General features: G+C 54.9%; 1 protein-coding gene and 3 long non-coding RNA genes across 6 annotated transcripts; 2 read left to right on the top strand and 2 right to left on the bottom strand.

The window, feature by feature from the left end:
- Positions 1 to 573: 573 nt before the first annotated feature.
- LOC145517484 (uncharacterized) lies at positions 574 to 7,853 on the bottom strand. The gene is made up of 2 exons (XR_014062063.1): positions 7,450 to 7,853; positions 574 to 3,105 (listed from the first exon to the last, which is right to left on the bottom strand). It is a non-coding gene; the product is annotated as an uncharacterized LOC145517484 (long non-coding RNA).
- On the top strand, positions 1,884 to 6,620 carry LOC145517483 (uncharacterized). Its single transcript, XR_014062062.1, has 3 exons — positions 1,884 to 3,308; positions 3,750 to 3,928; positions 6,508 to 6,620. It is a non-coding gene; the product is annotated as an uncharacterized LOC145517483 (long non-coding RNA).
- Positions 7,519 to 24,165, top strand: LEMD2 (LEM domain nuclear envelope protein 2). 3 transcript variants are annotated; one of them, XM_081520013.1, is made up of 9 exons: positions 7,519 to 7,870; position 8,873; positions 13,092 to 13,167; positions 16,201 to 16,277; positions 17,200 to 17,279; positions 18,958 to 19,103; positions 20,079 to 20,180; positions 20,258 to 20,360; positions 22,814 to 24,165. In XM_081520013.1, exons 1-9 carry the CDS (start codon positions 7,545 to 7,547, stop codon positions 22,962 to 22,964), a joined length of 1,062 nt encoding a protein of 353 aa, XP_081376139.1. In that variant the 5' UTR covers positions 7,519 to 7,544; the 3' UTR covers positions 22,965 to 24,165. The 3 variants fall into 3 exon arrangements, with proteins under 3 accessions (XP_081376139.1, XP_081376137.1, XP_081376136.1); XM_081520011.1 differs by lacking the exon at position 8,873 and adding an exon at positions 9,925 to 9,965 and having other exon boundaries at positions 7,519 to 7,878; XM_081520010.1 differs by lacking the exon at position 8,873 and adding an exon at positions 9,925 to 9,965 and having other exon boundaries at positions 7,519 to 8,256.
- LOC145517482 (uncharacterized) lies at positions 10,825 to 14,073 on the bottom strand. The gene is made up of 2 exons (XR_014062061.1): positions 13,991 to 14,073; positions 10,825 to 13,208 (listed from the first exon to the last, which is right to left on the bottom strand). It is a non-coding gene; the product is annotated as an uncharacterized LOC145517482 (long non-coding RNA).

The raw sequence follows: 24,165 nt of genomic DNA, 5'->3' as shown, positions 1-24,165 counted from the left end.
CTCCCCAGACGCCCCCGAAGCTGGGTGGTGACTCTGAAGGAAATCCTGGGGCAGACTGGCCACAAAAACCTGCAATTTCCACCCCCCCCCATTCATTCTGCCAACCGAAGTCTTCAGCCCCATTTGGCATTGCCTGAGTCAAGGTCAGCCTGAGTCACTGGTGCAAAGCTAGGTCTTATCTGACAAACAACTACTAATTTCTTCTCCTAGTCCCCAGGAAGAGAGGAGAGGGAGGAGGAAGTGTTGTTTGGGGGCAAGGAGGTTAAATTCCTAGCCCCAGGCAACACAGAAAGCTGGAGGCAAACCTGGCCAGACCTCCCCTCCTTCCTCAGACCTGCAGACAGATTCACAAGGTGGTTTCATAAACAGATCTGCTGACCCTTCTGAGCAGCAAACCTCCTTTGCTTTTCTCCAGCAGCCCAGTGACAGGCCACTCAGGGGAGAAGGTGGACAGAACTTGGATCCCCCCCCCCCCAGAGAGGCCCCAGAAATGTGCACGGCTCGTCCACTGGATTTGGAAGGAAAACACCCTTTCCCAAACAAATCCCCTGCCAGCAAATAAATCATGAAATATACAGAAATGACTCTTTTATTTACTATTTTAGTTTTTTTACAAAGGTCAGATTCTGGTCATGCCATAAAGGGGGAAATAAAGCTCAGAGAGGGTTTGGCCATAAATGGTGCATATATTAGTAAAGCGTGTGCCTATGATCAAATATTGGGACCCATGGAATAAGATTTGCATGGGCTCTTCTGTTCTACATGAGGAAAGTGAGGCCAGAGAAATAGCATTTTTTGCCCACATGCTGAGCCAGTGGCAGAACAAGCACTGGAACTCAGGTCTCCTGCATACTTGTCCATTTTCTGTTTACTGACTTGAGGTCTAATGGACCAAAGCGTTTTAAGGCCTCTGCACTCAACCCCTTGCTGGGTAACTTCTAGCCAGCCCTTGAACCTCAATGAGCCTTTTCGAAAGCAAGGTGGTAATATCTGCCTTGAGATATGGGGGACGGGGACACCAGCAAAAAGCAAATTACTATTATTATTATCATCACGTGACTACACGCTCCAGCATCTGCGGCAGAATTACACAGCCAACCCACTTATTTCTGCCTTCTAAACAAAACTGTATGGGAAATTTCACTGTAATTTAATTTTACCTTAATGGATGTTCATTTATTTATAAACTGGGGCCATATAGGAAGCACAGCTCCTTCCATCCATAGGTTACCAGCAATTAAACAGTGCCCACACGGAATTTCCACCCGCCCCAGCCACTTTAAGGGCTTAGCCCTGGATTAGTAGCTGAAGGAAGACAGAACTCCAGCCCTAAAAAGGACCCTCGTTTGGGGTGCTCTGCACGCTCTCCCCCCAACCTTACATAGGACCCAGAGCCTGCACTATGCAGGCTCACACAGTTTCCGATGCACGTACTGATCAACCCAAGCACAGCTGCGAGATCCCGGGAAATACTGCCAAGACAGCCGCTAATAAATGGGGAGAGAGGGCTGCAGCAGGGCACGTCGGAGGGTGCGGAGGAAAAGACACAGGAATCTCGCTCTAAAGCGTGGGATTGCAGGAACCGGATCCAGGACCCCTCCTCGCCCTTCCCAGCTCCCTTAAGTTCCTCCGTTTGTCAGTAACGCACTCCGAGAAGCAGAGAAACAAAAGGCTCGCTTTCTCGCCGTCTCAGTTTCACGCCTTCCCCTCGCCCTCTGCTGGGGTCCGCCCAGACAGTGAGCCCACCTTGCCCCGTCACCAGCAGGGGGCGCCCATTTCTGGGACCAGGGTCCCCGCACCCTCTGGGGGATTTTATCGAAGCTCCTGAGGGTTGTACAGCAGTATTGAAACGTTTGCCACGGAGGGAAATGAGACTCCTAGGAGATTTCACCCCAGATGGTCTGCATCCTTTTTTTCTGCCGCGGGGCACGCGGGATTTAATTTCCCCGCCAGGGTTGGAGCCCCCCACCCTGCGACGGCCAGGGAAGTCCCGGTCTGCATCTTTTTCAGTGGGAATTGCTTCAGCAAGCACAGCACCTGGGAAGTGCAAGGGTGCTGTCCGTCCCGCTGGAAGCTCCGCGCCGCAGCCGGCTTGTCCCCCAGGCTCACCCGGCGGCCTTTGCTGTGCTTCCCGGTAATGAGCCAGAACTGGGCCTCAGCCACCGCCTGCTTCTGTATGCACGGCGCCCTGGCCACCTCTTTAGAAGTGTCGGCGCCTTTCTTGTTCGGTTTTCCTCCTCCTGCCAGTGTTCGATTTCTCGCCATCGGCTCAAATAATTCTTTTTCTCCAATAAGCGCCTCCATTTCCAGGAGAGCGGACTCAGTTGCTTACGGGACAGGCACAGTCTTGGAAGGAATTAAAACTGGAGGATAGAGGGGTAGCTTGGGGAGGTTCTGAGCTGAGCCAAGGACAAAAGGATCATGTTTCCACAAAACAGAAGTAAAGAGAGACCCACTCCTGGTTAAAGCTAGAGGATGTCTAGAGCAGGACCTAGCAGCATCAGACAGGGGAAGTGCCCAGAGGAACCAGGAGGGCAAAGGTGCCCCTTCTCCCCGCATCCCGGTGAGGTTATCCAGCAAAACCTGCAAGAATCTCTCCAGTTACCTGGCAATTACAGAGAGTTACAGATTACCCGTTTGCATCTGAAATGTACTTGTACACTTAGGACCACAGGTAATTCATAGGGCGACCTGAGCCTAGATTCACAAGACAGAGATGATGAGGCATTTTCTCAGTAACCACATCGGTGTGATTTTATAATTACTGCACTACGTGGATCTGCCACGAAATTGAACAGTTAAAAGCAAAGAGTAATTGCTTGATATCTGTACTCTATAATTTAGTATAATCTAATCATGGACAAAGCCCAAAAGAAAATGTTCTGAAAGCATTACATTTTTCTTCATACACAATTCATTATTGACATCGGAGAATGTATTTCATGCCACTAAAGGAGCTCTTACTCACAGATATCAAAGTGTAAAAGTGTCCAGAAGAGTGGGAGTTTTGTTCAGTTTTCAGCTGATGTTGAAAAGCAGGTGACGTAATTGCTCACTAATCCCTTTCTGATGCTTCTTTGTGACTCTATTTGCCCCTTCATTGACCTAGAGAGATAGGTTAAGATAAGGTAGCAAGATGTTGGACAGACCCAGGGCCATCCCAGTCCAAATCTGAGCTGAAAATCACACCCACATCGTCTGTTTCCAGCTGTACTTTCCCAGGGCCCCCACCCCAGTGTGATGCCACCCATGCTGTGGTTCAAAGGAAGCCCAGAATAGCCAAGAGGGATCCTGGGGCTGGGGACAAGGTGGGTCAAGGGCAAGTCCATGGTCCCAGCGCATCCTTAAGGACCTGATAAATGTGTGTAGGGCTTTTTGCAGGAGGAGAAGGAGAAAGGAACCCACTAAAAGATTTATGGCTGTTATTATTACAAGGCTCTGCCAAGGCAGAGAGAGGTCAGCAGAAGGGCAAGCAGTATGGCAGCTCCCCGGGAGTTCAGAGCGTCCTCAGAGCAGCCCCTCATCTCCACTAAATGTGTGGATGTGGTTACAAAGTAGATTTAGACATTGGAGCTTGTTTTCCCACTTTTGCCTTTAATAAATCAGGACGACGGACCACAGCCTCAGCGGCTTGAGCTGCTCGCCTTATTCAAAAAAACCCACAACAAAGTGATGAGAAAGGAGGGCACGCAGGACAGCATTGACTTGGCAGTGTTGCCCTCTTCTTGGAAATGTGTGTTCCCATACAGGCCCAGCAGCAGAACCGGAAGAGACACAGAAGGGTGGATCCGAGAAGGCCTGCAGGGGCCTCAAGGGCGGCTCGAGACTCGACCCAGGCAGTGGTGCCAAAGAAGCACGGAGACCAAGTGGTGGAAGCAGGGGGACGGCCAGCGGAGGAAAGCAGACCAAACTGACTTCACTGAAGCCGGTAAAGCGCGTTGAGGGTGGAGAATGTTGAGGGAGGACCCTGAAGGGTTATCAGTTGAGGGAGGGGGTGGACTCGAGTGGGGAGTTCAGGAGGAGAATGCAGAGGCCCAAGACCTGGAGGAACATTGACCTTTAAGATTTTTACTTCTTTTTTCATGAGTTTTTTTTTTTCCTGATTGAATTTTTCAGATTCTGAGGCTTCTTCTTGGGGATGGGAGGGAAGGAAGCTTGATCAGCAAATATGCTCTAAGTGGTGGCACATGACCCCAAAGTCCTGCTAGACCCAGGCGGGTAGAGGTGGATCAGTGTGGGGGTGGGAGTGGGGGAACTGCTGCAAAGATGCTGGGTTCTAGGCTGGAGGGAAGACAGGGTCAAGGTGGGGCTGGAGGAGGGCTGTGGGTCACTTGGCCCTGGGTATATGTAGCAGCAGCCAAGACCCCGAACACAAGAAGGATGACAGAGCCCAGACTGGGGACCACCCCTGGGGATGGCTCCATTTCAGTGTCTTTTTAAATCTCCCCAAGATCCACTGTGTGGAAATAGACCATAACTCTGCAAAACACTGTAATGTTAAGTTTGTTTAAGCACCAGTTTCAAGCCCTCTTAGAATACACAGGGCCAGTATTGATGCTGAAAGGCTCATTCTTTATATATTGAACTGCACAGCTGCAAGGAGAGGCACAAATGTTACCAACTCATTTGTCATGCAAACAGTGCTTCAGAAAGAAAGAAAATACTATTATGTGGTATGTGTGTTAGGCAATCACTATATCAAATTCCTGGCATTCTGTGCAAACACAGGCAGAGGAGAGGAAAACAACACTTGGGGAGAGAAATCACACCACATGGGAGCAGCTGAGCGGGGGGCGATGGCGGAGCTAACTCAGCAGCCTGACCAAGTGGAGGCTGTCATTTCCCCCCAGTGTGACCAGTGATAAATGTCCCACGATAGAGCAAGTGGTGGGAATGCAAACCCTGGGGCCCAGGGTGGGGACAAGGTGGGGGTGGGCAATGGGACTGTAGTGAAGGAAGGGAGACTGGGGGAAGGGGAGAACTGAACTGGAGGCATGGAAAGGGAATGGAACTTATGAGGCTGCCAATAAGCGTTAGGAAAAGGTAGTTGGTGATCCATGTGGAAGGAATACAAAGAGGGAGAGGGAGGTGCGAGGAAGACCGCGAACCACAGTGTTACTTCCACTTGTTGTTACCCGCCATGCTTTCCTTCAGGGTTTCTCTGCTAAGAGCTTCATATAATCAAACAGCTTGCCAGGTGGAAGTTTCCACACAGCACTGATGCTGCAAACAAATGGGTTATGTACAAACACTATGACACATGTGTCTGAGTGTGCATGTTAAGTTGCTTCAGTCGTGTCTGACTCTTTGTGACCCTATGGACAGTAGCCCATCAGGCTCCTCTGTCTGAGATTCTCTAGGCAAGAATACTGGAGTGGGTTGCCATGCCCTCCTCCAGGGGATATTCCCAGCCTCCAGATGGAACCCTCATCTCTTGGGTCTCCTGCATTGGCAGGCTCGTTCTTTACCACTAGAGCCACCTGGGAAGCCCAGGGTCCTGAGCACCTTATACAAATTGCCTCTTCTAATCCTCACAGCAACCCTATGAGGTTTACTAGCCAACAGGCTAGAAATGTTAATTGGATATGATCACACATCTATTGCTGGAGCTGGGACTTGAGAACCCCCTACCTAAATCCACAGGCGACATAAGCCTACATCTCTGGAGACTTCCCCTGCTAAGTCACTTCAGTCGTGTCCGACTCTGTGCGACTCCATAGACGGCAGCCCACCAGGCTCCGCTGTCCCTGGGATTCTCCAGGCAAGGACACTGAAGTGGGTTGCCATTTCCTTCTCCAATGCATGAAAGTGAAGTTTCTCAGTCATGTCCAACTCTTCGCGATCCCATGGACTGCAGCCTACCAGGAGACTTCCCCTACCCAAGTTAAAGTGTTAGTTGTTCAGTCATGTCCAACTCTTTGGGACCCCATGGACTCTGTCCATGGGATTCTCCAGGCAAGAATACTGGAGTGGGTAGCCATTCCCTTCTCCAGGAGATCTTCCCAACCCAGGGAGCGAACCCAGGTCTCCTACATTGCAGGCAGATTCTCTACCATCAGAACCACCAGGGAAGCCCCTCACCCTCCCTATCACTCCTTATCAAAATCTCACTATCTGACCACACAGCCTCCTCCTGCTGGCCTGAACTGCCCCTCAGAGCCCTGGGGCATGTGCCTCTTCTGCCCTCATGATGGGATGTGGTGTCATGATGGGATGGCAGGAGCTCCTTTTGGGCTAACATCTGGCTGAGAGCAGGGCCTGCACCTCCTTGGGGCTCGATGTCAGTGACTGAAAAGCCAGGAAAACACAGAGGCCAGCCAACCATGACCTTAGGTTGTACTGGGTCCCAGAGCATGCCTGGGGTCTACTCCATGACCCAAACAAAGCCCTCCCCAAGCACAGAGAGCAGCAGAGGATTCTGTCTCCCCACTCTCCGTAGGGCTCCTCTTTCACCATTGTTGGCCAAAAAAATGCATAACCTAAAAGTTGAAAATTATACTTTATTAGGTGGATGTTCTTAGGACTGTAAGCCCAGGAGACAGCCTCTCAGATAACCCCGAGGAAACTGTTCAGAAGAGGAAGAGGGGAAGCCACGATATGAGTTTTTGCAACAATACCAGGTAGTCGTGACAAACGATTACTGTCAATAAAAGAAAATCAGATATCTCAAAGTAAGAGATTTAGCACTTTTCTATGTTTGGGAAGATATAAGGAAGTAAGCTCACTGAAATCATTCCTTTGATATGCACCTCAGTTGTCTGGAGCTAGTATCCTGTGTTTTCTCATCCAAAGTTTCCTCAAGCTGCACCATGAGGGTGGCTGCAGTTTGATGACTGCTAGATGGTGGGCATGCCTTGCTTCCACCCTGCGTTCCCTCAGGGCTCACCAGTGGGGATGGCTGTAACGTGGTGGCTAGATCCTTCGCTTACTCATATGGCAGGCAATGTTTTGTCACCATTAAGCAATTCAACATGACTTTATAGAGTGCCTACCATGCCTCCCTTGAAGGGCTTCCCTCTTAGTTCAGTCGGTAAAGAATCTGCCTGCAATGCAGGAGACGTGGGTTCGATTCCTGGGTCAGGAAGATCCCCTGGAGAAGGAAATGGCAATTCACTTCAGTATTTTTGCCTGGAGAATCCCATGGACAGATGGGAGGCTACAGTCCATGGGGTCGCAAGAGTTGGACACGGCTTAGCTACTAAACTACCACCACCATGCCTCCACACAACCAAAGGGTGAAGGATTCAGAGAAAAGACCACTTGGTCTTACAGGAAGAAGGAGTGAGCAAGATGGGAAAGAGAAAAGGAAACCAAAAACAATACCCGCCCCCCCTCAAAAAAGCCCTCAGACCTCTCCAACATGGTGGCCCTGGGAGGCCGAGTCTGACCTCACCATCATGGCCACATGTCGGCCGTCACAGACCTCCCAATATGGCGGCCCCCACTGACCTTCCCGTCATGGCGCGGAGCCCCGCCCGCTCCGCCGCGGCCGCGGGCGGGAACAGTTCCGGGTGCGGCGCGCGCCGCGGGGCGGCGTCCTGGCCATGGCCGGCCTGTCAGACCTGGAGCTGCGGCGGGAGCTGCAGGCCCTGGGCTTCCAGCCGGGACCCATCACCGACACCACCCGGGACGTCTACCGCAACAAGCTGCGCCGCCTGCGCGGCGAGGCCCGGCTGCGCAGCGAGGAGCGGCCGCGGGAGGCGGCCCGGGCTCGGGGCGAGGAGGCCCGGCTGCGCGAGGAGGCGCCGCTGCGCGCCCGGCCCGCCGCGGCCTCCCCGCGGGCGGAACCCTGGCTCTCCCCGCCGGCCTCGGGCCCAGCCTACGCGACGCCCGGGGCCTACGGCGACTGCGGAGCCCCCGCGGCCTCCTGGTCCGGGAGCCGCGGCCTCGCCCGCCCCGCGCCGCTTAGACGCCGCGCCTCGGCCCGGGGCAGCTCCGAGGAGGACGAGGACGGCCGGCCGTTCGACAGGACCGCGCCGGGCGCCAGCCCCAGGCTCCGGCGCTGGTGGGCCGCGTCTCCGGCCTCGGCACGGCCGCCCTCCGCCCTCCTCGGCCCCGACCCGCGCCCGGGCCTGCGGGCGACGAGAGCCGGCCCAGCGGCCTCGGCGCGCGCCCGGCCCGAGGCGGGACGACGGCTGGAGCGCTGCCTGTCCCGGCTCCTGCTCTGGGCCAGCCTGGGGCTGCTGCTCGTCTTCCTGGGCATCCTCTGGGTGAAGATAGGCAAGCCCTCGGCGCCGCAGGAGGCGGAGGACAACAGTACGTCCCGGGCCGGCGCAGGGGAGGGCGCTGGGCGCGCGGGTGTCCCCGGAACGACCCCCGGGCCTCTCAGCGCCAGGCCGCACGTCCCGGGCCTGTTAGATAGCTCTGGCCACCTTTTTCCCTCCAGACTTAAGACTTTCCTTCCTCCAGCTGTGAGATTCCTGAATCTGCAATCATTTCTGTCTTCACTTCCTCCTATTCTTATTTTCGGACCTAGCCCTTCCTACTAATCTCCCTTTCCACCACGTGCTAGAAGCAGTCTTTCCCTAGTCACTTTTACTTTTCCCTCTCTAGAGAAAGCCCTCTAACACAACCCTCTAAAGGCCCACCCCCACTCCTTTTGAGTTCTGCCCTCCCTTTTGATTCCTTGCTCCTTCACATGCTAGTGCCCCAGGTCACCCGCTCAAAGATAGTTCTGATTGGGGTCCCAGCTTTGCAGCACCAAAAAGGCCATATCCTCCTTCTTTGGCCCACAGGACCCACTGTATGTCAAAAGGAGATTATACTAGTCCTGCCTCAGACAAGTGTGCAAGAGCCTTTAAAGAGTTTAAACTGATGTAAATGGTGGCATTTATCACTGTTTCCAGCACCTTCATGGAATGTGTAAAGAGAGGGTCCTGTGACTCAAGGATATTCCCATCATGCCTCTGTCCACAGTTAGTTCTGTGCTGAGACCTGGCAGAATGAGATCTGCCAGATACATTATGTTAACGAATAGTTAAGGATCTGTGTGTTTTCTAAAAGGGAAATTAGCTTCTTCCAGAATTCTCTAGGCTCTAGGCTAATAAGAAACAGCAGGGTGATCATTTCTTTATAAATTTAAGTATAAAGTGACCCTTGAGTTCACCAGCTTTTAGTAGTCTTGACAAAGAATGAATGTGATTAATACTATTCCCAGCCTTGAGCCCAGGCCACATCTTTCCATGCCTAGCATGAACAGCCAGAATTCAGGGAAAAGCTAAATTATGTCTTAGCTGTTGCAGCGGATGGCTATTTGGGTGTATGAGGAAGTCCATGGGCGCGGGGATCCCAGACTTATGCACACACTCAGATAATTTCTTGACTATGAGAGCAGGTTATCCACTTGCTAGAGAAATTAAGTAGACCCATGAGTGTCATGGTAACTGTACTGGCTCTAACTGTAACTACATTGGTGATGTCAAAACACAGTATATTGTCATACTTATTGCTGAGATGCTTTAAGACAACAGCTCTTGGATAAATACTGGGAATTTACCCAGAATTCCCCTCCCATGATAGTATTAATCATGTTTAACATAACATTGTTTACAGTTTACAGAACCACCATATATGTTGTCTTGTTTGACAAGGAGTTTAAGTTAAGCTAGGAAGGCCTTAGTGATCCCATGTTATGATGAAGAAACAGGTTCAGAGTGGTTAAGTGAGTAGTTACCCAATATCCTGTGGCTATCATTTTTCCCTGAGATTAGAAAACAAGTGTCCTAATTCTTAACCCAGGACTGCGAACCCCTTTACATTTTACTGTCTACATTTTTTAAATGTTTCATTTAGATGATATCTTTCTAATCCCCACCTTTATGTTGGTAATGCTTTACTTCCTCTGAATTTTGAGAATGATCCCTTTCTGTACCCTTTTCCAAAACCCACACTTTTAATTTCCTCTGTTTCTTTTCTTGGTCTCAGTGAAATTATTGCCAGTGGACTGTGAGACAAAAACAGATGAGGTGAGTTTGAGTTTTTCTAGCTTTCGCTATTCCTCCCAAGGACGGTAGCCTCCATCAGGAGGTAGACTTGCCCAGAAAAAGATCATAAAAGGGTCATTTTCAGGAGTGCTTCCTGTAACGTACCAGAATCATATCGTGTTCTGTGATGTACGTGTCAGACTCAATTGTGGCAGTAAAGGGGTACTTGAAACAGAATTTGAGCTCCCAGGATCCAACCCCTGACTTGTAGGAGCTCTCCCATCAATTGAGCATCGAGGGCTTTGATCTTCTGCCTGAGTCTATCTGGGGGGATGCAGTGGGTGGTGGTTGAGGGACCTCTAGAACTCCCTGGCTTTAGGAGGAAGGGCGGGCAGCTTTTTAAGCACCAGGAGGCCAGGTTCTCAATTCCACATTCTTAGGTTGTTCCTCTCTGGCTCTGAAAATGCTGTTCTGATTTGAAACATCATCAAGGGGTTGTTTTAAACACATCTGAAGTGGAGTTAGTTCTCTTAGTCTATAGATTGGTTTTGTGACACTTTAATGTTCCTTACAAATAATACTTGGGGAAGGTGAGCTGCCCTGTCCATTTACGAGTCATGAAAACAGCATTAGCAAGGAGCTGGGACGCACCAGAACAGGTAGTAGTCTGGGGAAGATAGAGGCTGTAAATTTTCAGGTCATAAATCCTGCCAGGCAGAGCCTTGTGCTGCCAGAGGGGGCATGACTTAGTAGTCTAATTATTAAGTGTGCAACTCCAGGCCTCCCCCAGCCCTCAGGGCACATCTCTGGCAGTTGGGGGCAGGGGGAGGTGGCCGGGAAAGAAACCACACACACTCATCCCCAGGCCCACGTTACCCACGTTAATGAAGTGGCATCCTGATGCAGACAAGCGGTTTTATTTCTCTTCGGCTTCTGCTGTGTCATATTTGAGGGTGTGTTTATTACCAGTATTTATTGCTTTCATCCACCAGACATCTTGGCTTCCCTACTGTTTTGTAAAAACAGACTCATAATAAGTCTAATCTGCCTTCTATCGTAAAAACTGCAGTTGATGATTAAAGGAAGTGGCCCAGAAACACGGCCATAAGGGGAAACTAGACTTTTGAAGACAGAAAACAAAAACGGGAACAAAACTTTCATTTCTCGGAGACTTCTCTGGCGATTCTAGTTTCATCTGTCATCTGTTTAGAAACGGGTTCCCTGGCTTCTGCTTCTTGGTCCTGCACACCTGTGAGTGTGTCAGACCCACGGCGGAGGGCAGATTCCCTCCGGGGTCGTCCCCAGTGGGGGATGCACTCATCCCCGCTGTGTGAGCCGTCAGGCACCGTCCATTCCTTGCTAAAGACGTGCCCAGCCTGGCCAGGCAGGTCCCAGACCAGGACTCGCGGGCTCCCTCCAGGCTCAGTGCTGGGCTCTGCTGCCCTGAGCTTTTGTGGGGGCACGCTTGGCCTTCGGGGAGGATGTGCACGGGAACAGGCGGCTCAGGGGGTACTTCTCAGCTTGAGTGACTTGTTGAAAGCCTCACACTTTCTGTGGCTCAAGCTCACCCAAAACCCAGAGGGGCATTTGGGTTTTAGAGACAGGTGTTTTTCCCTGTCTCAGCTCTCTGCAGGTCTTGTCATCGTTTCTGCTTTTGTCTTGTGGGAACCCTGGGGATGGGCTGGCAGTGGGTGTGTTATCTTAATCAGGCTGTCGCATTGTCTGGTACCTTCTGTCCTTTCAGCCCTGCTTTGCTAAATGTCTGTGAGTTCGGAACAGTATTAATTGCTCCTGGTTTTTTTCCCCTATTGTGACAATGATAGATGTTTAGTGTAGCAAGTTCGAAAAATGGGACAATAATCACCCTTGGTTCTGCCACCTAGAGATAATCACCATTAATGTTTGGGGAGCTTCTCCTCCTACCTTCTCTCTCTGTGTATGTATGTGTTTATAGAATTGGAATCTCTGCATATTCAGTTATATTTGAAAGTTATCAGCTTTGCCGATATCATTAAATCGTCTTTAAAAAGTAGTTGGGGTTTCTGACTCTGCTAATAGGCATGTGAGTTGTTTTGGACATTTATAGTCTTGTGCATAGATCTTGGTTACATCATTTGGTACCTTGTTAAGACATCAGGGCCTTTAGGCCACATGAGGGGACAAAGCTTGGCCTCTGAGACTATTCAAAACCAAATTAGATCGGGGCAGCACATGAGCCCCGAGAAGGAAAACAATCTTGGTTTCTTCTCTAGCTGCAGAGCCAGGTCTGGAACCCAGACCTCCGCCTTCTGGTCCGGGCTGTGCCCGGTTGCGGGAGGGGTGGTGCGCGCTGGCTACACTCCCATGCGGCTCCACCACTTATGAGCTGTGGGGTCTTAGTGGCCACTTCTGGTCTCTAAACCTTGGGCCACTCACCTGAGAAACTGGGGTGCAGGGAGGGGTGTGTTAAGGATTCAGGGTTCACATACAGACCACTCAGCACAGCACCCAGCCTGTCATCCACTCTCAAAGAAAAGCAGCCTTTTTTAAATGTTCCAAATGCAGCAAGTCGAGCTGGACGGTGTCCCTGCTGTCACAGGTGCTGCAGGAGCAGGTGAGCGGGCGTGCCTCTCCTCACACAGGTGACATTTTCCTCCCGATAGGTTAGATTCCTCTAAATTTTCCATTTCTAGAAGAATCTAAGATTAAACATTTGCAGCAGAGTAGATAATCCACAGGCAGACTGTAGATACTTGACTCTCCAAACACTTGACGGGAGTGGCCCAGGGGGAGACCGGACCGCATCGTGCAGCATTGGCTTTGCCCTCCGTGGAGACGAGGTGCCGCGTTGCCCACGATTGCCCCCTGCACTCCACGGCTGATGGCCTCTATCCCAGCAGGAACCCAGGGGCCGGGGCCTGAGAGCCTCCAGAATGTCAGACCCTTGGTTGTTAACTGTGTCTGTTGTCAGTCTACCTCTGCTTTCATGGTGTTCTTTTCAGTCAGTTAACCTGGTATTTATCAACCCTACCCCTGGGCCCACCTCTTGGCAGAATTTGCTGTCTTTGTTGTTTTAAGGTATGAGGTTGTCCTTGCAGCTGAGCTCTTGACAGTGTGGCTGAGGTGAAAGCAGACAGGCAGGCCCCTCACCCACCCCTCTTGCTGACCGTGTGTCCTATGCCCTTCCAGTTCTGTCAGGCCAAGCAGAAGGCGGCCTTGCTGGAGCTGCTGCACGAGCTGTACAACTTCCTGGCCATCCAGGCGGGTGAGTAGGTTTCCCAAGGACCGAGCCTCCTCGTCAGCGGGCTGTGGGCCGAGGCCGAGATGCTGTGGGTGTCTCCCAGAAGCCACGTCTCACCTTCCCCACGTCCCCCATAGGCACATCCCGTTTAAGCCTTGCATTTGAGCAAAACATAGATTCTTGAAGGTCCCAGGGGTCCTGGCACACGTGTAGGCCTTTCAGCAGGTGCACCATGTTCTCTGGGACGCCCTCCACCTCATGTTCTGGGGGTCCATCTTGCATTGGAAGGGACCAGGCCTCAGGCCATCTCAGAGTCCAGGACTCCCAACCTGGACAGCCTCCCTGTACCAGGTGGTTGGCCCGGCCAGGTGCAGAGGCTTCTGCAGGCAGCACGTGGTCTGGGTGGTGGACCGAGCACCTTCAGGCCCGTCCCACCCTCCAGGGTCCTGGTGTCCCGGATCCCAGTGTCCCCCCTGGCTGTGGGATGCTGGACAAGTCCCTGACATCTCAGGGCCTCAGTCTCCCCGTTTGACTGAGTGATCGTAGGTCTATCTTTTCTTAACTAAATGAAAGCCAAGTGCTGTTCTCTAGAGGAGAGCCTTCTCAACCCCCTGCCAAGACACCCCTTGGAAACGCCTCCGTCTGGAATCTCCGCCGCTGTTTCCATTGGTAAACATGTTCCTTGAGGCCTGAGGTTGCCCTGCATTATACTGTGTCCCCTCCTGATACCCAGGAGGCTCTCAGAACCATTGATGACATGGGTGACTGCCCGGCGTGTGCCTGTGTTAAGGGTCCTCATCACAAAAATCGGACATCAGTCTGCGGGAGGTTCAGGGGCGCCACTCACCTGCAGGGCCAGCCCTTGTCTAAGGTTGTCGCTGGGAGGTCGAGGTTGAGTGGACCTGGACTCGGCCCTGAGCCCTCAGGGCCAAGCCTGTGGGCCTCAGCTCCACACCTCCTCCCTCCTGACTACGGGGGGAATGGGGCTGGTCATGGGGGCCTCTGTGAGCTCCCTGGAGGAGAGGCGGGGTTGGGGCTCACAGCATCATAGTCAGTTATGGCCCAGGTGTTTGGCATATAGACTCTGGCTGGAGGACCTGTTTGAAACCTTTGTGACCCGGTTGTGGTCCAGGGACAGCAGCGTCAGTGTCACCCAGGAGGCTGTGGGAAATGTAGCATCTCGGGCTCATCTCAGACCCACTGCATCAAAGGCTGAGGTGTGCTGAGGCCCCCAGGAGAGAGCATTGAGAAGCTCCACTCTCAAACTATGGATCCTAGTAGGCAGTTCCCCCCTCCCATCCTCCATATGCGGTCCTGGCTCTTGTCATCAAGGGGCCTGGTACCCGCTGTCTTCTGAGGGTTTGCCTCTCACTGAGACAGGCTGCAGAGGAGTGCAGGCTCTGTTTGGCCATACGCCGTCCCCTACCCCCTGTTGGAGGTCAGCTATGGACAGGGCACTGAGCTGGCCTTTGCAGGATACAAGGTGACTCAAGGATCCTGTCCACAGGCTGCCCGTGGTCCAGTAGAAGAGACAGGCCACCCACCCCGCTGACCACGGGGTGATATAAAATGCTGGTGGATGGGAACCAAGAGGCTAGAAGTTCTGGGAGGCACAGTGCCTTTTATAGCTGGAGTGGTCAGGAAAGTGTCATAGGGAAGGGGGCCTCTGTGCCAGGCCGTGAAGCCCAGGTGGGATTAGATATGTATTTGTTGGGGAAAGGCAGGGCCAAAGAGGCAGGAAATTACAGAGTCGGGTATGGAAGCAGTTAGCTGCATGAAGAAGGAGAAACGGGGAATGTGAGTGAGGCTCACCCGGTCAGCCACGGTTGCCAGGCCAGGCCGTCGGGGCGCCGTCCTGCAGGCAGGGAAGGCCAGGGAGGCTTGGAGCAGGGGAGTGTCGGACAGAGCCGGGTGCAGGAAGGCAGCGCTTTGAGTGGAGAGTGTCGTCTAAGCAGGATCATTTCAAAGCTTTGTTGACCAAACATGGATGAGAAAGGGGAGAGGAGGAAACCGGGAGGCCTTGGCAGTGGTCCCTGCAGCTTGAGCAGGGCAGGGCAGCCTGGGGCTGGGCGGGACCATGGGAGAAGCCAGCTGAGTCTCGGGGGGCCCGGAAGGACGAGGCCAGCTTTGAAGTAGGAAGATCTGGCTGCTGGGGGCGAGGAGCAGGCTTCAATTCATTTTCAGGAGTTTTGTGATATTATCTTCAGCCACTCTGTCCCCAGCACACAGATGCATACAGACTGGCCATCTGAAGCCCAGGCTGTGCCAGGCTGAGGGCAGTCAGGCTGGTGAGGGGTTAAGGCCCAGCCTCTGCTCCCACGGGGTCTCGTGGTAAAGCAGCTGCCGGCGGGTGAGCCACGGTGGGTGATCGGGAGCTAAGGGCTGTGGCGGGGCCCCAGGGCCAGCCGATTTGGCTAAATGAGTCCCCCATGGCTGGGGCCTTTTCAGAGGGGGTGGTCCGTGGGCCGGGCCTGGAAGCCTGGGCAGGACGATGGGCGAGGCTCCCAGCTCCACCCTGAGTGGGAGCCGGCTGCCCAGGGTGCTCGGCAGAGGGCTTTGGAGCCCCGTGCCGGGGTCCAGCGCGCAGACCCCCTTCTTCCTTGCACATTCCTCCCCAGGGACCCTCAAAACCTGGCATTCTAGGTCGCCAGCCTGTGTCATGAGTCAGAAACCCCGCAGTGCAGCGGCCTCCCTGCCTTTCTTGTTCCCAGACTACGTTTATTTATAGTCCCATCCCAGTACCTTCCAGAGCTGTCTGTCTGATCCTTTTAGGGATCAATTGCAAACAGACCTTGGTATTGGGCAGCTTTTTAGTCATTTAATGCAAATCGCTGCACTGCTTTGCAGGTCAGGTTTTAATGATCTGGCATCCATCCAAGCTGAGTGGCTTTTGATCTTGCTGCACACTGAAGATGCCCCACAGCTGTCAGGGCCGGCGGGCCACACGCTCCCCGTCAGAGCTGATGGCTTGATTCTTGCTGCCGTGTTCAGTCGGTTGCCGGGTGAATTTTTTTCACCTCATCTTTGTGTTTGAATGTGTGTTTTTTCCCCTCCTAGGTAATTTTGAATGTGGAAATCCAGAGAAGCTAAAGAGCAAATGCATTCCTGTCATGGAAGCCCAGGAATATATAGCAGTAAGTCGGCTGCCGTGCACGTCCATTCCCTGGAGGCCCTGGTGCTTCTGTATTGATCTTTCAAGCCCTGCGTTTTGTTTTGTTTTTTTTTCTTCGTTTTGTGTTTGCTTTTTGGCTTGTTTGCTTTCCCTTTAAAAAAAATATCTTTTTTTTTTTTTTAACGCAGTTGTGTGTTCGGCTCCCTGAAGTTAAGGCATCAGGGAGGTGACTAGACCCAGGGTGAGCTGAACCAGGGCCCAGCCTGCAGGCAGCTTGCTCCTGACCCGCTGCCCCCAGCCAGCTGACCGGGCCGCTGCCCTGCCCCTTCCCCGAGCGGCCCTGTGACTTGCTCCTCTTCTGGCTTATTTTCCCCTTCTCAGCAGCTTATTTAAGACATTTCACCTGCCATTTCACTTCCCCCTCAGGATTACCGTCCAGGTTGCTCCGGGTCCTTTTGGTTTTCGATGTGGCCTCAGGATGACAGAATTACAGATTTTTGGAACTGGCAGAAACCCAAGGGGTCACCTCGTCCAGTTTTCGTTTCACCTGGACGCCCCAAGAGGGGAGGGCCTTTGCCCAAGGCCACACAGCCCGCTCTGGCTGCAGGGAGGGCCCCCACCCCCACGTCTTCTTTCACGTCCCTCCAGATGAGCCGCCTGCTCTCTGGCCTGGCACCGCCATCCTTGAGGAGATTGCATTCCCCCGGCTGCCGCAGACCTGCCCGGTTTTCCCGTGGGCACCTCCACATCTCCTCCTCCAGTTACAGCCCCTTCTCTGGGATCATCTGCCCCAGATCGGCATCCCGCCAGTTTGCTGTGCATTTAGCAGAGCGGGGCTTGGGGGCACGCACAGGACACGGAGGGGGCTTCCGCGACCCAGCAGGACCAGTGCGATCCCGCTGCTCTGCCCAGACGGAGCGCTAATCTCCCCACCCCTCCCACAGAACTTGACCAGCAGCTCCTCCACCAAGTTTGAAGCCGCACTGACCTGGATACTGAGCAGTAACAAGGACGTGGGCATCTGGTGAGTGAGGCCCTGTCCTTGCCCAGCGGCTCTGGCGTCTGGGGCCCGGAGGTGGAGACCGAGTCTCCCAGCTGAGTCGTCAAGGGCCGGGCCTGAAGCTGGGCAGCGGAGGGAGACGTGTCAGCAGTGCCGCAGGAGGAGCAGTTTAAGATGAGATGCGAAAACCCAGGTGTCAGGGTGACTGCCTGGCAGTCCAGCTGCACCTGTTTCAAGTCCCTCAGGCTGTGCCCCTTTCGGTCTCTGGCCCCCATGGTTTGCTGGAGGAGGCATTTTTCTGCTCTGCCTTTCCTTGGTGCTAGTTTTCATTTGTAGATGAGGCGATTCTGTATGTTGGTGTCACTCAGGATGGAAACTGTAAATGGAGAGACCGGGTTTTATTCCAGCTGGGCGGTTGGCCTGTTTCTGTCCCTGGCGAGCGCGGTTTGCAGGAACAGTGCACTCTTCACCCTCCTGGAAGACCCCCGTCTGGCGCCTCAGCCCAGGGGTGGGGGCACCGCCACTTGCAGACACGGAGTCCCCTGCTGGGGAGACCGTGCCTCGTCACCCCCTCCCACCCCTCAGGGTTTGTCAGGTCTCCCTTCACGTTACAGCTGCTGATATTAAAGCACACTCTGGGGTTTTGTTCTCTTCCTCTCTAATCCACTCAAATTACTAATTCCATCAGCAGTGCAGCCAGCAGAAGCCCCTCGGGCAGCTGAGCCTGAAGCTTGATAACTGGATGCATGGCAATATTAGAATTCCTTGGCTTTAAAAAAAAATAATAAAGCTTCTCTGAGTGGCTGAGTGATTTTCCCTAGTGTTAGAAAAGGCAAAGAATACGGATTTTTATCCTCAGCAGCACACGCTGAAGCTGCCAACACAGGAATGATGACACCGCCTTTTCCTGTTGGAGGGTGCAGCCTGGCTGGAGCCCAGCCCCCACGACCAGCATTAGAAACAGGTCCTGGGACTTTGCTGTACAGTAGCAATTGACGCGACATTGTAAATCAACTATACTTCAATGTAAAAAAATTTTCTTAAAAAGAAGTGGGTCATGAGAAATCCTGATAGTTCAAGCACCAGCCATTCCACTGTGCAGTCCGGAGCAGGGGCTGGTCGCCTCCTAGAAGAAGGATGGGGGTCAGTGGCATCTCCCAGGGTCCCGATGGCCCCCCTCGCTGGGGCTGGGGTCCGGCCTCTGGGAGCCGGGCCTGTTCGTGCTCCGAGGCCTCGTGGCGCCCCGAGGCCTCGTGGCGCTCCGTGGCCTCTGCACTTAAACAGCTGACATGCCTCCTCGTTGCCAAGAAGAAGCACCCCCTCCCAGATGGTTTCAGTCCCTCGCCGTGCCTCGCAAAGCCAGCGATTCCTTAAACGTTTCCATTTCTCTGTGCTGGGAGGTGGGAATCCAATTTATAGTTTAATCTTCCGCATGCTGAGAGGGGTTGTCAACGACCCAACAGAGGGGGGCGTCACTTTAGCGGCAGGGGTTCAAGCCTGCTGCCACCATTAAAGCTTTATTCTTTCTAAGTAGCCAACGTGGGAAATTTCTGGAAAGAGTGCAGCCAGGGTACCAAGTCTATTTTATCAGCAAGTGGAGGCTTCCCAGCCCCTCCTTCCTCCTCTTTCTGCTGAAAGTGAGGCTTATATGGCGGCTCCTCCAGGCTTTTGAACCTGTTTATAGCCCTGTGTCCTGTCTCAGGTTGAAAGGGGAAGACCCGTCTGAGCTGGTGACCACGGTGGACAAGGTGGTCTGCCTGGAGTCCTCGCGCCCTCGCATGGGTGTTGGCTGCCGCCTGAGCCGCGCTCTGCTCACAGCTGTCACCAACCTGCTCATCTTCTTCTGGTGTAAGTCCTGCCGACCTGTCCCCCTGCCCCACCCACGGCGCCTCCTGGCAGCCCAGCTCAGCCACACTTCGGAGCATGGGAGACAAGGTCTAGAAACCCAGGCCCGCAGAGTTCATTTCTGCCCAGTGAACCTGAGGTCTGTCTAGTGAAACAGGAGATGATCCAGTCCACCACTGCCCTGGTCAGCTTTCCTTTGGAGACCCGGCAGCTGGTGCACAAAGATTAACTAGAAAATCTTGATTTGGGGTGGGGGCCATTAGCATCCCGAAGGGGCACCCGGCCTGGGCTGGAGTTGGGCACCGTCCTTCCCAGAGCTCCCGAGTGCAGGCCGCACGGCGGGGAAGACGCAGCCGGAGCTTGGCCTGATTTTACTCCCTGAACAATGTAAGCACCTGCTGGGGAGCTGCAGGCGCCTGATGAAAGCGAGCCAGGCCCAGGGCGCTCAGCAGCAAAGGGGAGTCTCCCCACATCAGGGGCTGCCTTTGAGCAGAGACCTTGGGGTGTCTCTGAAGGCGGAAGGCCATGTCACAGAAGCCGCCTGACTCGGCAGAGAGAGCCGGCTTACAAATCACAGGCCATCTGGGCGTGCACACGGCTCCCTTCCCGCACAGGCAGGAACAGACATCATTATCAGCAGCAGCATCTCAAATACAAAGGGCCTGGCATGTATATATGTATGAATTGCAAGTTCTGGTTCACAAGGGAGAGGATGAAAGCCCCGGAATGAGGCTGGGAGGAGGACGAGAGACGCCTTTCTGGTGACAGCCGGAGGGAGGAAGATGACCGCTTAACAGCTTGTCCCCCCCTCCCCACCCCGCATGTCCCATCCTCCATTTCCTGCTTGCTAGCCCAGGTCTGACACAGTAGGGACGCCACCCCCTCAGCCTCCAGCACAGCCACCCGCCCTGTGAGAGCCGGTGGGCTCCTGTCCGGGAAAGCGACGGGCTGGATTCACTGTGGTTTGTCCCCTCCCAGGCTTGGCCTTCCTGTGGGGGCTCCTGATCCTCCTGAAGTACCGGTGGCGGAAGTTGGAAGAGGAGGAGCAGGCCATGTATGAGATGGTGAAGAAAATCATAGGTGCGTGGTCCCCAGGGAGAGGGCTGCTGGAGCCCCCCCCAGGGGCCTCACCCTAAACAGCACCCTCTGTCCCACAGACGTGGTCCAGGACCACTACGTGGACTGGGAGCAGGACATGGAGCGCTACCCGTACGTGGGCATCCTGCACGTGCGTGACACCCTAATCCCGCCGCAGAGCCGGTGAGTTCCCCGGTCGGACCTCGCTAAGTGCCACGGGAGGAGGCCGGGACCTCGGGCCAGTCATGCAGGGCGGGGGCGGTTTAGCCCCGGGGTTCCAGGTTGAGGCTCCATCCCCTCCTCTGCCCCCCGCCATCACTCATTACGGCAGAATGCGGACAAGCAGTACAGAGGCGTGGGCCCGCTGCTCTGTGGAGACAGCAGCACCGTCAGCATTGATACTGATGGGGTGCTCTGGACGGCGAGTCCTCGGTCTCCTCTCCCCGCTGAGTGAGAAGGGGGGAGGACCCTTCTGCAGGGAAGGACCTGATGGGCTCCACAAATGGAGGTCAGGGACAGAACGGTCAGGTCTCTGGTTCCACCGCTCTGGGACTGTCCTGCTCCTGCCCTCAGTGGATGTTGTCAGCTGGCGGAAGGTCCTCGTGGGCACAGAGTGGTGGCCGACAGGCAGAGCGGCGCTGGCCCTGTAGCCGGTGGAGGGGAGGTGGGCCCCCTGCTGCGCTCCTGAGCGAGGGAAAGCATCCGCAGAAGCCTCTGGGGACACCCTGAGGTTCCACCAGCCAGTGACTCATCCCTCCTTGAACCAATTTCGAGGAAAAGGAGGTTGTTTTTCACACGTCTTTAGCCATGATGCACAGTCAGAAACACGTCTCACCTAAGATAACACAGTCCAGCTCCCATACACGAATGCACACGCCTCTACTTGGAAACAGTTTCACAGCAGTGAATGGGCTCAGCTTCCCAGGCACACGGCTCGTGGGAGGAGTTGGCAGGCCACTGTCATGTGCAACTCCAGGACCTCTGTCCATGTGGCCTGCAAATGCTGGATGGATCCCTGACAAAACCAGAGGTGGGGTAGAATCGGGGGACAGAGTCCCAGGAGGTGGCCAGCAGGGCGGACCGACCGCAGTGTGGGCTCAGACTGGGCCGAGTTCTCCTCTCAGGTGGTGCTAAGCAGTCACCCTCGCTGGGCGCTTGCTCTGAACTGGGTACTGCTCTGAGCCCTCCATGGGGACAGCTCTCTCGCTCCATCCTCAGCATGGTCCTGGGGGGGTGGACAGTGAGGACCCCACTTTACAGATGAGAACGCCGAGGCACAAAGACATTCGGGAACCTGCTCGGAGACCGTGGGCTGGTGCCCTTTTTGTGTTCCAGGGCTGGGCTCTGTGATTGCCAGTCCAGGAGGAGCTGGGGGAGCAAAGCTTGTAAAGGCCCCTTTCCGATGTGAAGATGCTGAGGCGCACTCAGGTCCACCCCAGCCCCGGGATGGTGACAGGCAGGAGCTTCAGGCAGCCTGACACAGTGTAGGATAACCAGTTATCCTAGCTATTGGACCCCCACACGAGGCCACCGCAGCCTTCCAGCTCTCAGGGGAGGCCAAGCCCTTGGCTCATGGGGACACATCAGCTCCTGTCAGCCCTGCGTGGGCACGCTGCCCTGTGGAGAGGGCCTGCTTGTGGGCGGTTGAGGGAGATCTGAAGAGCTTGTTCATCACCTGGTAATGGGCAGCCTGGGAAGGGACTGTGTGAGGCCACTGTCCCTCCCCGCTCAGGAGCCCGCCGTGAAGGTCTTAGTCCCCAGGGCGGTGTGGCCAGGGCCAGACCAGTCAAGTGAGGACTGCTGGACAGCCCTGGGGTTTGGACCTGACCCCCTGGGAAGAAAGCCCCGAGACCCCGCTCTGCCTCTTGACGCAGGCCACCTCCGGAGCTTCCCTCCGTTTACACTCCTCGCTGAACGCCCTGCTCCACACACCTCCCCATATTCACTGCATGCTTGGGGTGCTGGGGAGTGGTCTGCAGTCAGACCTGAGGCCGGGTCTCACCAAAGGGTAGACATCAAAGCAGCCCTCCCCCACCACCCTGGGATCTTCCTGTCTGGTCTAGAGGAGCAAAGAGGAAACAGGAGGCTGTCTGAGGGGGTGCAGGGCCCCGGGGACCCCGAAGAGCAGGGACTCTGGTCACTGCAAAGATGGCCCGACCTGGTGGCTCTGTTTCCACAGGCAGCTCCAGCGTCCAGGCCTCCCCCGCTAGAGGCTTAGTTTAGCCCCATCCCCTGAAGTGCTGTGGAGTCTGGACTCAACAGCCCAGTGGTCACTCTCTAATTAGCCCGCACGAGACATTAAAATGCAGCCCACACAAGGAGGGCAGCGGGCCTACCGCAGTATCAAGTCCTAGCAAGAGTCTCCCCACTTGGACACCTCTGGTGGGGGGGCTGCAGCCCCTTTCAGCTCCTTCTAATTGAATGCTTTTGGAGCAGAGAAGGTTGAGAAAGCATTTCTCTGGGCTCATGAAATTTCTCTCCTCTGCAAGAGTCCTGTTAGCACCTGACCACTCTTCCCGCAGATAGATAAATTCTGGTTGCGCTCCCAGCTTTGGTACAGAGTGCATCCACAGCCCACCTCCCTTGGCAGCCCTGGGCCTGCTGGCCTCCTGAGCTTCCCCTCCCCCTCTCTGCAGGAGGCGCATGAAGCGGGTGTGGGACCGGGCGGTGGAGTTCCTGGCCTCCAATGAATCCCGGATCCAGACAGAGTCCCACCGTGTGGCCGGGGAAGATATGCTGGTGTGGAGATGGACTAAGCCCTCTTCCTTCTCTGACTCAGAGCGATAAACCCTGGGCAGGGGTCAGAACCTAATCAGCCTGTCCCAGGCCAGTCCCCTCCGGGACGCGAGAAGGCCATGCCCTGCCGGTGCTGAATTCACACTTGCCTTGACTCACCCGCCTCCTGACCTTGGTTCCAAAGGTGTGAGACTCTGCAGAGACTAGACAGGCTCCATGGGAAAACATGACTGTCCTCAGAGGGCAAGGGGAGGAGCCAGGGGGCAGCTGCCTCTGCATCTGGCCATCCTCTCTGCCCAGTGTTGCTGGCAGAAAGAGGAGAGGAGTTGGTTTTTCATGAAGAAATAGAAGTGCAGAGGCCATGAGCCCCTGCAGAGCAAGTGTGCGCCCAGTGGGCCCACCGCGCCCCTGGGAGGTGGTTTGGGGTGGCGGGCTGGGGCGGCAGGGCTTGGGGAGCAGCTTGCTCATGTGCCTTTGGGGAGCCCAGGAGTGAGGGAGAAAGCCTCCTCTAGCTGGGTGGGGCCTGTGATCCTGAGGGGAAGGGGCTGGAAGTTAGAACTAAGTACCCTAGAGAACTGTTTAGACACAGCCTGGGTGCACGCCGGCTCTGGCTGGGGGGCCTGAGCAGCTGGGGTGACCTCCCGGAAGGAACCCCGCAGAGAGGCGAGTCGGGCTGCCGCCAAGTGGGCGGCCCCGCGCGAGGCAGCACCCCGACGCGGACCCGCGGAGCCTGGAACTCCCGGTGGGTGAGGATCGCTGGGTTGACGGTGACCACCCCGCCTCCCCACCCCGGGGCGATTTCCGGAACCTTGGCCGCAGGTCCGGGCGCGGGGTGAGGCCGCCCCAGCGCCCCGCCCTCTCCGCCAGCAGAGCGCCTCCAAACCCTCGGGGGGCCTGATGAGCTCAGGGCCGGGGCCCCTCCCGCCGAGCCGCATCTCCGCGTGCTCTGGTCCGCGGCGGGTAGGGGAGGGGGCGAGCCGAGGAGACGGAACAGCTGCCTCCAAAAGGCATTAAGCACTTCTCTCGGGTCTTACTGGTATTTTTTGTTTCCATAATAAAGCGCCAGTCTCCCTCATTTGAGCAATACTCTCTCATTTCCTCTGATGTCTGGGGTGATGGGCGGGCCTGGAATCCCAGCGTCTGCCCCGTGGCAAAGCAGGTCTCATAAGCAGGCTCCAGCCAGAAGAAACTGCAGCAGGCTTCACTATCAGGGCTGAAACTGTTGGATAAATAAATACTTATTAAAAATGGA

Source organism: Giraffa tippelskirchi, chromosome 8, assembly GCF_054371585.1.
Source record: "Giraffa tippelskirchi isolate mGirTip1 chromosome 8, T2T-mGirTip1v1.2.pri, whole genome shotgun sequence".
In the NCBI taxonomy this organism is placed as follows: Eukaryota; Metazoa; Chordata; class Mammalia; order Artiodactyla; family Giraffidae; genus Giraffa; species Giraffa tippelskirchi.
The sequence above is the reverse complement of the archived record's forward strand: the minus strand, read 5'-3'. Positions and strand labels throughout refer to the sequence as shown.